This window comes from Trichomonas vaginalis, chromosome II (assembly GCF_026262505.1).
Source record: "Trichomonas vaginalis G3 chromosome II, whole genome shotgun sequence".
Lineage (NCBI taxonomy): Eukaryota > Parabasalia > Trichomonadida > Trichomonadidae > Trichomonas > Trichomonas vaginalis.
This window is the reverse complement of record NC_067204.1, coordinates 20,130,136-20,142,389: the sequence shown is the minus strand read 5'-3', so window position 1 is coordinate 20,142,389 and position 12,254 is coordinate 20,130,136. Positions and strand designations below refer to the sequence as shown.

The 12,254-nt window shown below is 32.4% G+C and overlaps 4 protein-coding genes across 4 annotated transcripts, besides 2 other annotated features; all 4 read right to left on the bottom strand.

Moving 5' to 3' along the window:
- Positions 1-21: 21 nt before the first annotated feature.
- Positions 22-2,730, bottom strand: TVAGG3_0576920 (uncharacterized protein; the record flags this gene model as incomplete). Its single annotated transcript, XM_001582131.1, has 1 exon — positions 130-2,724. One exon carries the CDS (start codon positions 2,722-2,724, stop codon positions 130-132), a length of 2,595 nt encoding a protein of 864 aa, XP_001582181.1.
- Positions 2,731-2,816: 86 nt separating this feature from the next.
- Positions 2,817-2,853: a mobile genetic element.
- A 1,175-nt stretch (positions 2,854-4,028) lies between these two features.
- Positions 4,029-4,066: a mobile genetic element.
- Positions 4,067-5,379: 1,313 nt separating this feature from the next.
- TVAGG3_0576890 (3'-5' exonuclease protein) lies at positions 5,380-7,547 on the bottom strand (the record flags this gene model as incomplete). The annotated part of the gene is made up of 1 exon (XM_001582132.1): positions 5,397-7,334. The coding sequence occupies one exon, from the start codon at positions 7,332-7,334 to the stop codon at positions 5,397-5,399; it is 1,938 nt and encodes a 645-aa protein (XP_001582182.1).
- A 99-nt stretch (positions 7,548-7,646) lies between these two features.
- Positions 7,647-9,789, bottom strand: TVAGG3_0576880 (ATP-dependent DNA helicase family; the record flags this gene model as incomplete). The annotated part of the gene is made up of 1 exon (XM_001582133.1): positions 7,717-9,699. One exon carries the CDS (start codon positions 9,697-9,699, stop codon positions 7,717-7,719), a length of 1,983 nt encoding a protein of 660 aa, XP_001582183.1.
- Positions 9,790-10,171: 382 nt separating this feature from the next.
- Positions 10,172-12,178, bottom strand: TVAGG3_0576870 (RNA helicase family; the record flags this gene model as incomplete). The annotated part of the gene is made up of 1 exon (XM_001582134.1): positions 10,256-12,178. The coding sequence occupies one exon, from the start codon at positions 12,176-12,178 to the stop codon at positions 10,256-10,258; it is 1,923 nt and encodes a 640-aa protein (XP_001582184.1).
- Between the last annotated feature and the right edge of the window lie 76 nt (positions 12,179-12,254).

Genomic DNA, 12,254 nt, shown 5'->3' with positions numbered 1-12,254 from the left:
ATTATTCAAATAATTTGTATATTTGTTATAACGAATGCTTTAATAATATGAAACAGAATTACCAAAATATTATTTTATCGTTAATTAATTACTCAGATAGAAATAGCTTTGTTAAAATCCTCATCCAATTTAAGTATAAGAGCTGTCCGTGCTTGATGAGTAGTCACGATTAGAAGCACGACCTCTTGATGGAGGAGCACCTACAAAGCCTCTATTAGTTGCAAGGCCTCTCTGTGATCCAAAACCTCGTTGTGTAGATGGTCTTGAAGAAGCCAAACCTCTTTGTGAAGCCATGCTGCGCTGTGAAAGTCTTGGTGCTTCTTCTGAGAATGAAGACGAATCGGATTCCGACTTCTTTTCTTCTTGTTTCTTCTTCTTATTATTTTCAACCGAAGATTTGCTGGAGTATGAGTAAGCAGTGGGTGATTTATCTTTAGACATTCTGTTACCCCATGAAAGTTTGAAGAAAACAGCAAATAGCATTGAAATAACATATGTAATTAATGCGAACAAACCGAGCATTGCTGCCAATCCCATATATTTAGCTGATTTATCGTAAATACCCTCTCTAATTATTGAATACTCTTCTGCAAGTTTTGCGCAAGATTGGGATGTGATTTGATTAGCAGCCCTGTCGAAATTGTACCATGCAGTACCATTTTTGAGGTTAGGCTGAATATAAATTTTATTAAGTTCATGGAGACTGCTTATTGTTGCGTGTATTTTGTTCATATGCATACCAAAGAACTCTCTAATTACACTTGCGAGTCCCTCATCAGCTTTATAAACTGCATCGATATCTTTTGCATACTGATAAATAGCCTCGTAATCTTCCTGTGAATTAATTTTCTTGAAGAATTTATTTTCCTCAATTTCAATATAGCTCTTCTTTTTATTATTATCAGTTTCTGATGCTTTGCATTGATTAATTTTTTCTTTAACAGCATTAACATCTTTTTCATTAAAATCTTGACAACTATCCCGAACAACTTTCCAACTGTCTTTTTTATCATGAAAAGGAGAATCTGTAAATGTGAAAATTCTCTCCAGAATTTCTTTGAAATCGAAAACTCTTTGCTTAATAAATGCTGAATTAAGAGCAGAAATAAGTTTAGCCTGGGCTGGAGATCTTGGTATATTTGAACTATTATATCTCTTGTCTTGGGTATCTCCAGTATAGAATGGTATTTTGGTTTGGTTATTTTTAATTAAACCATTGTCACCCATTTTGGTTATCAATTGTCCGATTTGATCTGTATAATTAGAATAATGTATGTAACTAGAAATGAAACCTGAGAAAGATCCTTCTGTTTGAGTTTCAAGGTAATTGAAGGATTCAATGATAGAATCATATGGACAAACAAAGATATTATAATATGCAAATTGGTTTTTGTCTGATGCGTTTTTGTCTGAAAATGAATTATTGAGGTGATCATCGGATGATATATAGAAGTTTGTTGTTCCGAATGATGCACCAATGCCGAAACATAAAATCATGAATCCAATGCCACAAATAAATGCTGCAATAGCAATATTCATCTTTGGAGCAAGAACGAAAACAATGATCATGACAAGACCACCAATTGCAAGGACAGCACCTACAATTGACACAATTACATACGTTTGGTTATTGCTATTATATGATTTTAAATGATTTCCGAATGAATCACCAGCTGTTGAATCTGTTACTTGAAAAGTTTCAACGAATGGATTAAACTCATCAGTAATCCATGCTTCCATTGCAGGAACTCCACGTTTGTTAAGAACTAAGATTGAATCTGTAAGACTCTTAACGTATGGTCTGAGATTTTGATGCATTTTGATGTAGTCAAAGAAGGATTCTTGGAGGAGAGTCAGTTTTTCTTTGTTATTGCAAACGTTCACCAAGAATTCTTGATCTTTGCCATTTCTATCATCAAATACATTCTTAATTGTCTTTGGTTCTATTCTTTCGTATCCATAAATATCTTTAACAAGATCTGAGCCTTTCTTGCTAAGTCCATTATTGGCATTATAGTCGTTAATGTAGTTATTACATGCTGCTGCCAATGATTTTAGCTGATTTAAATAATCTTCTTTTGCTTTATCTGCTTTATCAAAAACATAATTTCCTGCGTTAAGAAAGGTTTTTGCCTCGTCATCTGCAGTAGTAAGATCTGTAATGTAATTGTTCATCCATCGATAGATTTGTCTTGTATTATTTTGGTTTCCAATATCTTTAACGGCACTAGAAAATAACAAACTAATTGTACGAAGCTGCGAAAAGATTTTGTCCATCGGAGAGTTCGTAACTGATTGATCCATCGATACTTTGTCTGCATTATTAACAATGACTAAAATTAAGCAGGCTATAACTAAAATAGTTGTAGTAAACATGAAAATAAGAGCAAAAATACAGATTAATTTGCTCTTGCCATCGCGTTTGTCATTAAAGCAAAAATATGAGATAAACCCGAAGATGCAGCAAACTAAGAAAACAACAGCGGCAATAACGAAAAATGTAAACCCGTTTGCAAGAAAACCTAATTTGTAGTTGTCAAGCCATTGATAGTTGTGATAATATCCTGGATTAAAAGGCCATTCATTAGTGCCTGTGTAAGGACCAGCCTTCCACCAAAATGTTTTCCTTGTTCCATCAAGCATATTCTGTCCAAATCTGAATGTAGAAGGAATATTGTAGTTTTTAAGTTTTGAACTCGCTAAGAAAAAGAATAAAAGTAACATCAAATTAGAAATTGTTTTTTAAAAAATATTTAAAAAAGCTATTTCAATTTGTTAAAAAAGTAAATAAAGGATGCATATCTGGAGTGATTATGTAATAAACAGAAATTCATCAAAAGTGACAGCTCTCAATTTTTTGACATTTGTAAATTCTAAATTGAATGAGAAAAATGAAATAACACTAAGCATAATACAATATTCTAGATTTAATTATAATTAGGAAAAAGTTAGTTTTGAGAGTACTTTTCATAGGCATATAGAATGAAATCTTCTGAAAAATAATATCACATAAACTCATATTATTTTCTAATATATAACTATTTTATATAAAAATCAAATTCAATGATCTTAAAAGCGAAGGATAAACCTCAAATTTACGAATATAATGAGTGGGAATATAATGCTTATCTATCATAAAACCATATGAAATATCAATTTTTGCTTTACGCCTAATTTTTGACGACAATTAGCAAAAAATGTTAAATGTTAACACTCAGTCCATTTGAATATGAAAAATAAAATTGACTTTGATTAAATGTTTTTATTTATCATGCAATTCTTCTTGCGACCAAAGATTTGAATAAAATTTCAAAAAATAAGATAGCTTAAAAAATAATATACGGTAGTGTTTACTAATAGATGAATAGTATATAAATTCTATTAAAATGGATTTGATCCAAAAAATATATAAAATTTGATCATAAATAAAATCGTTTTAAATTACTTCTTCATTTAAATTATAACAATTATTTTTGGTTTTATATTTTTTTGGATCAAATCCATTTTAATAGAATTTATATACTATTCATCTATTAGTAAACACTATCGTATATTATTTTTAAGCTATCTTATTTTTTGAACTTTTATTCAAATCTTTGGTCGCAAGAAGAATTGCATGATAAATAAAAACATTTAATCAAAGTCAATTTTATTTTTCATATTCAAATGGACTGAGTGTTAACATTTAACATTTTTTGCTAATTGTCGTCAAAAATTAGGCGTAAAGCAAAAATTGATATTTCATATGGTTTTATGATAGATAAGCATTATATTCCCACTCATTATATTCGTAAATTTTGAGGCTTTTCCTTCGCTTTTAAGATCATTGAATTTGATTTTTATATAAAATAGTTATATATTAGAAAATAATATGAGTTTATGTGATATTATTTTTCAGAAGATTTTGTGTTCTTCTTCAAAATTTTACTTTTTTATTAAAAAGAATCTTTACAAAATATACATTTACTTTAATTAATATTTAAAAACGTGCTCTATCAAAAGTTCCAAAAATTCAATATTTTAGCTTTTCTGATGTGTCACTTTTGATGAATTTCTGTTTACAACAATTAAATTTCACCTTGAAAAAATTGGATTGTGAATTTTATGCAATTGAAAGAACTTTTTGAGACGCTGATATTAAATTAAATCTCATATCATGTCATTTATAGCATTGATTGAAACATTTCAAATAGACATGAAAAGGAAATGAATGCGATTATTGTTAGATATGAAAATTTTTTTCAGCAAACTTCTCAAATATTGTTAGATATTCAAAATAAAAAATCACAAAAGTATTGTAAAAATGCATAACGAGTGATGTCTTACATTTCAAATATAATTATATTTCTGAGCAAATTATGTCGAGTTCAGACCCCACAATTTTAATTACAGAGACCCTTTATTATGATAATCGCCAATCTAACAGAAAACTAGTACTGTAAGCATGTTGCAAGCAAGCTAATAAGAAAAATATATAAAAACAAACATATTTTATTCAAAATTAAGAAATAATGAGATGGGAAGTAGTGCATAATGTAAGATGTAAATAACAAAACAATTATATATAACTGTAGTACTTAAAATTGCATGGAATTTAAGTTTATTGAATTTCTACAGTTTTTCCTTTTCCAATTTGATAATTCTTAACTGTATGTTCTGTTCTTTTTTCTTTTTCACCAGAAATGTAATCTTTCTTGATTTTTCCGCAAATTTTACATTTATAAACAATGAATTTTGGTCCAATAGAAACGGTTGATGTGTATTCGGATTCTAAAGGTACATTACACTTTTTACAAAGAATTCTTTTTGGTTTTGTACGTATTTTCGACCTTTGAGCAGTTAAAATCGCTTCAGATCCGAAATATTGCGCCAATGGTATAAGCTGTTCTTGATTTGCTGCTGTTCTCGCTATTGAGTTCAAGAAATTTATTCTTTCAAGGACCTCTTGTCCAGCAATCTTTGGTGTACTCATTGTCACTTTTAATGGCGGAATTTTTGACATGAATTTGAAAAGAGATCAATAATTTGTTCTGAGGTCCCGGATTTAAAATCTATTCCAATAATCTGCATTAATTATTTATTTGATTTTATAAATTTTTACGAAAATTTTGAGAAAATTAAAATTTTCAAGTGAAAAACTATATTTTTTGATGTATTGATTTTTGAATATTTGCTTTTTTCGGAATTAAAATCCCATATTTATGTGTTTTTAGAACGATAACATTCAATAATACAGACAACGGAGATATTTGGATATGAATTTGATCATTAATCAAGAAATTAATAAAAAATATATTCTTATAACATGATATAATTCCTAAAAGAAGATGTTTTCCATTTTAATCAAAAAGCAAAATAAATTATTAACAGTGAAATTTTAGTTAATTTAAAAAACATTACCAATATTTAAGATATTTATGGGTTTTCGAGTCTTTCGATCTACCTCTCTTCTCAGCAGGTTTCGCTGCAGGCTTAGCCGCTGGTTTTGTTGGTTTTGGCGCGTTCATTTTTGCCTTTATTTGGTTTGCGTCAGCTTCATCAATATAATTCATTCCGACCAACGCTCTCAAGACGTCTTCAGGAGATTCATCAGGCAGAGTTTCCTCTTTTGCAGCTGCAAGTTTCGTCTTTGTTTTTCCATTGATCTTTTGAAGTAATCTGACATTATTTGCCAGAGCGAAAATCTGAGCTTCTGTTCTAGGAATTCCATCAATTTGTCTTGAAACAGATGTTGGCTGGTCCGGATCTCTTAAGTGCCTGAGATAAGCTCCAGCAGGTGTCTGTGTTTTTCCTTTTGCGCTTTTTGCAACACGTGGAGAAACAGTTGTGTCCAATGCGAGATGTACTTCACTTGGGCGCTTTGGAGATTCCAAGTTCTCTTCAGAAGGAACCCATCCGATCTCTGCAACAATCTCATCAAGAGTTTTAGACGGTGGTGACTTGATTTCGTAATTTTCATTGACACTTTTTTCTTTGATAATTTCATCAGAAAGTCTTTTTGGAATTGAATGCGGATCAGGGGCATACATCTGCTTGTGCTTCGGGGATGACTCAATGAGAGCAGCATCCAGAGCCTTCTGGTTTGTTGGAAGTGTCAATGCGCACCATGTTAAAGCAGCATCGGACATAATCGCTTGTGGAAGAATTCCGTTGTTTGTTTCGTTTTGTCGGGCGTTTTTAATGGATCTCAGGACATTTGCGGAAGGAATTGGTTGGCCGTACGCTGCAGCAAGGATTGCACCATTGGGGCTGATGATCATTGTACGGTAACTGGTCCAATCCATCGATGCTTTGTGATGGGAAATCGCAATGGTTTTGTCAAGAAGTTTCGTAGATTCTTCTGTGAGTTTTAGACGCAGAGAGTCGTATAAATATAGGAGATAATGGACTCTTTGTCTGGCAAGGCGCATCTGGGATAGTGAAAGAGGACGAATTCGCCAATCTTGCATCGCATTTGACTCTGATTCTGTCAAAATTTGGCTTAATTTCTCGGAATCGCATACTTTATTGTGCGGGAAGTCTGGAGGAGGAACAACCTTACGGGCGGAATCAGGAATCCAGCCTTCTTGAAGACGATTTCGGAAATCTTGAGTTAAATCTTCAAGAGAAGTAGAGATATTTAAGTGTTGTGCCGCTGTAGTAACATCAAATGAGTTGTAGATATCGGATATACCAGCTTGATGAAGTAATTTACAGCAATGGGCTGCATTTCCGAAAACTTTCGTAATATCTCGGGCAGAAAAGATAGGAGCAAGAGAAGTAATAGCATCAGGAAGTTCTAGAACATCAATAAGATACTCGCAATCACGCGTTGATATGCAAAGAACACATATTACATTTGGAAAATAATGATCTATGACTGACACACCAATTGCTTTATCAGGTGATGAAGAAATCGTAGATATAAGGCTTTCTATTTGTTCTTTTGTATCAATTAATGAAAATTGGACTGAATTTATTTGAGGGTATTTTAATAAATCAACCGTAGGGTTTGATGGTGGAATAACTGGATCCATTTTAGTTGTGTACGAATTTCCTTGTTGTTGAGGAAGTTTCGGATCGAAATTTGTATAAAATGAAACTAACGAAGTAGGAACGTATGGTGTTTGAGTGTTTTTAAGAAGTTCATCAATTTCTGGAATAGGATATGGACCAACGTATGATGTAACTTCGCCTACAAGTCTCTTGAATGTGTGATAAAATGATGATAAATCTGGTGCAGAAGGAGATAAAAACAAATTTTCTAACTTCTGGATACTATCAAATGCAGCATGTATCTCTTCCATAAAAGGAGATGATACAACTGGCATAGTTACTATAATTTCATCATTCATCACTTTGTAAAGCACTCAATTTTTTGACACAAAAAAAGAAAACGTCCACCCAATTTCATTCACTTCCAAATCGTAATATTAGCATATATTTAGTGAATAGAATTAAAATATCAAATAATTAATTAGCTACAACATATGTCATGAAATTCTTCCAAGTCATATGAATCATACTAAGGGTAGGAATCATTTAACTGTAATATAGAGACTTCATAGTATAGTACACGAGGATAATAAATCATACCTTATTAAAACATATTTCATTTTTGATGCGATTTACTTACAAAATGAATATTGGAATGGTCTAAATGTATTTTTAAAATAATATTCAATAAACGTGAATTTTTAACTTTATAATAACATATTTCAAACAAATTATTATAATCTACTTTTTCTTGGAATTCTTTTCCTCATCTGGTCTCGTTATTTGTCTTGTCAACAAATCTTGAGTTGCTTTCATTATATCAGAGAACTTACAGTTCTGCAAAGCTGACCAATGACCAGATGATTTCCACATATCGAAAGGATACAATGGCGAAGAAATTCCCTGCAATATTCTTGCAGCTACTCTTGGTGTCCATTGAATTGACCTGCTCTTTACTAATTTCTTTATCTTGTCTTCATCGACTCTATCGTATGGGATCTCCATGATCTCTCCGAGACTTTCTTTTTTGTATTCAGATTCATAGTATTTTCTAGCAATATCTGGTAATTGTGTGATTGTGTAAATAATGTTGAAACTATCGTGGAAATCATCTTCGTGCTTCTGCATTTCATTAGTTACTGTGTTGAGAATCTCTTGATAAGACTTATCTCCAAAATGCTGATGCAAACTTAACATTGTTACTTTTCCTGAATAAGTAACATCGATTGCACCAAGACTCTCAATTCTTTTGAAGTCATTTGCAATTTTCATTGGAGAAAGATTGGCATCATGGGCTAATTGTGACATCTTGAAAGTGTACAAACCTCTTCTATCAGACTTTGATTGTGTAATGATCTTAAACAAAGGAGAATTCATTTCTTCAATCATTGTTTTAACTTTGATTGTAACAGATTCTGCATCGAAAGGAATATAGTCGCAAATTCCGTGTTTGGCCATGGAAGTATAAAGAACAGAAAGGCCTTCAGGAGTTGCATCTATTTCTTGATTGTTAAATGTAACAATCTCTCCAGTTTTCCTGTAGCAACTTCCTCCCCAAACAACCTTTTTAACAACCTCGAAAACAACAGTTCTATCAACAGCAGAATCATGTGAATATCTCTGCATTTGTTGGGCGGTCGGGATGTTTAAGAGAATAGAAACTTGCTTGCCAATAAGACATGATGACATAAGAAGGTCAAGGGATGGAGGAAAACCAGCAAAAATGTAACTGTCGAATTTTGCGGTTGTAAAGAGAAATGCAGTTGTTGAAACATAAGTTGAACCTTCTGAAGGTTCCTGGTTAGTGAAGTGCGAGACTGAAGAGCCTGCACGTGCAATAACTTCGCCACAAATCTTCTTGGTCGGACAAATAATAATTGTTTTCAGACCTTTCAATGTTTGTAGTAATTTTGGTATTGCACCAACATAATCAGCAACTTTAACTATGTTTGGAACAGTCTGGAATTCGAAATTTCCGGAAATCTTTTCACAAGAAAATGGAAAATCTGTATTATATCCAGGCGTTTGGTGGAATAGTATTGGACCTTTGAAGCCTTGTATATGTGGGAAACATCTCGTAGATAGTTCTGCCTTAACTACGAAAATATAATCAATATGATCTAAAATTAAATTATTTGTATTAGTATTAATACATAAAAGAACTTGAGTACTGCCACTTCGCAGTTTTGATAATGCGTTTTGTTGCTCGACACGACCTTCGGGCCATTTTGCGGATGTTTCTGGTAAAAATGAACGAATCCATGTTAAAATGTTTGATGAAGGTACGATAAACAATGCTCGCTTTTCCTTATTGACTTGAAGTATTGATGAAAGTGCAACAAAAATGTGTTTGTCGAGTTCATCATTAAGAATCACGCTACGGTTTTGTAATAACGTTTTTGTAACTGTTTCAATATATGGTGGCGTATCAGCTCTTAATTGATACATTTTTTCAATAACTTCATTGGTGATTTCTTCTTGTGTCTTCGTGTTTTTTGGCAATTCAGGTAAATCTATTGTTAAAATCATTTGAGATTTGCTTCTCTTTGGTAGTTTAACAGGAAATGCGTCCTTTTTCTCTAAATTGAAAAATGATGAAGCAGAAAGCGGCCTTGGTGCAGATAAAAAGTTCGGTTGTGTAGGAAGAAGTTGTTCTTTACGAATTTCGAATTTTACTTGCTTCTGTTTAAACTGTGGTTTGTCGAATTCCTCCTCTGAATCCATTGTGCAAAATTTTGGCGCCAAAAATTGATAACGTATGATAGAAACAAAAGAGGTAATACATCAGGAGTTGTTACAAAATATTCAAAAATTTTTCTGAAAGGAAAGAATTGCATAAAAATTTTTGGCGCAAAAATGAGATTTTGCTGTGGATTTAAGATGTATGGCAGATGGTGATACAAATACAAACAATGCTCATGCCAAATTCTCTTATTTATGAGAACACAAAACTCATTGAGAAATATAATTGGAAGAGCTTGAATTTTGATAATGCCGTTATAACCAATATACTTTCTAACAAATTAAAATCCAAATGATTTGAGATAGACGCATATATTCTTTTTAAGAAATCAAAATTATCCTTAATAATAGCAATTACAAATGAATTGGGCTTAAGAAGATCAGCAATCGTAATTCAACTATGTTATAAAGATATGTGCTAAAATAATATACATTAAAATATCTATATTTACTAACAATTATTGAATTAAGAAATACTTTGGCAGAAATCATTAATATGATATGTAAAAGTCAATCAGTGCTTATTTTTGGCATTTTCTTATAATTGGAACTTTGTTTTGAGTTTAGATTTGATTGGATCTGCAGCATTTGCCATTTCTTCGATTCTATTCAATGCAGCTTGTACAGCAAACTTTGTAGTTCCTTCTATTCTCAAATACAAACGTCTTTCTCCAGCAAGTGGTTTCACTCCTGGTGGACAGAAAACTCCTTTTTGGATGATCATTGTTCCTGTTTCATCCATTACAGAATTTAAATTGTCCGCAGAAGAAACACTCGCTCTTGCTTTCTTAGTGTAATCATTGATATTAGCTTCCCCGATGTATAGATTGTCATTGACCTTAAGAACACTTTTGTCTTCAATGATTTCTTTTGCTTCTTCTTCACATTGATCTTCTTCTTCCTTTTGTTGAAGTGGATCATCATTTTGTGCTTTTCTCAATGCAAGTAAACTTTTTGCTTCTTCTTTGTCGAATTTGAATCCACTTCCTCGCCAAAAACCATTAAGGCCAGGAGCTTTAACACCTTGACACAAGTCTTCTAAGTCTTTAGGAATTTCACATCCACTTTTCTTCATCGCGTTTTTGATGCCAGCAGCTGCTGTTTTATCTTTATCAGTGACAAAAGTGAACGCGTAGCCTTTCTTTCCGGCTCTTCCTGTTCTACCTACTCTGTGTACATAGTCAGCTTCATGATCTGGTGCATCGTAGTTGATTACGCAAATAATTGAAGCTATATCAATTCCTCGAGCTCCAACAGAAGTCAAAACAAGGACAGAAAATCTTCCTTCTCTAAAGTCATGGAGAATCGAGTTCCTATCTGGTGAATCCATTGATCCGTGAAGCAATCCAACTGAATAACCACTTTTATTGAGTTTTCCGAACAAATCTTCGGCTCTATCCTGGGTATTTGTGAAAACTAATGCTTGACCTTGGGTAGTATAATCTCCCAAGATCTTTAATAAAGAATTAAATTTATTATCTTCATTTGTGACCAAAATTGACTGATTAATATTTGGTGTAACAACATTTCTAAGTCCAACGACAATTTCTATCGAGTTTTGGAGTAGTTTTCTTGCAATTCTTTCCACTGTATGCGGAAATGTTGCAGAAAACATCAATGTTTGACGATCTTTGCGCATTCTTTCTGCAATCCTTATAACTTGAGGCTCAAATCCAAGATCAAACATTCTATCTGCTTCATCTATAACTAAATAACTTACTTTTTTAATATTGAATGCGCTACTAGAAAGTAAATCAATAAATCTACCAGGTGTAGCAATAATTACATTCGATCCATTCTTAATTGCACGTAATTGGTTTTCGATATCATTTCCACCGACTAAACAAGCAGATTTCTTATCCATAAGAGAGAATATCTTTTGGCATTCAATATGTGTTTGATAGGCAAGTTCTCTGGTTGGAGATAATATAACTGCAGCTGCTTCATATTGTCCTGTTGGAGGCTGAGCGAGAACATGCAGTAAGCATGGTATAATGAAAGCAAGTGTCTTACCAGAACCTGTAACAGCGCATCCAATAATATCTCTGCCTGATAAAATACAAGGTATTGCTTGACATTGAATTGAAGTTGGTTGTTTGAAACCTCTAAGTCTTAAATGAGACATCAATGGTGCAGGTAAACCGCAATCTGTCCAATTTACTATCGGGCATAGTACATTTAATCCGTGAACAACAATATTGCCAAGTCTTTTACGTAAATCTTCAATATCTGTTTGACTTTTAGACGATATTTCGCTTGATGGAATATAAATATTCTTTCTAATTGGTAATCTTTGCTCTTCTTGTTTAATTTCAATCTTTGATTCAAGTTTTTCAACAGGAGTTTTCTCGATTTCTTCCTTTTCTAATAATAATTCATCCTCATCAACTACTCCAGTTGCTTTTGCTGTATTTGGAGCTTCTTCATTTAAATTATCAAAGAACGCATCTAATGGATCCATAAATGATATTGAAATTGAGATATAAAAATACTAGGAGAGTATTAAAACAGGATTGATGTTTGAAATTATAAAGATT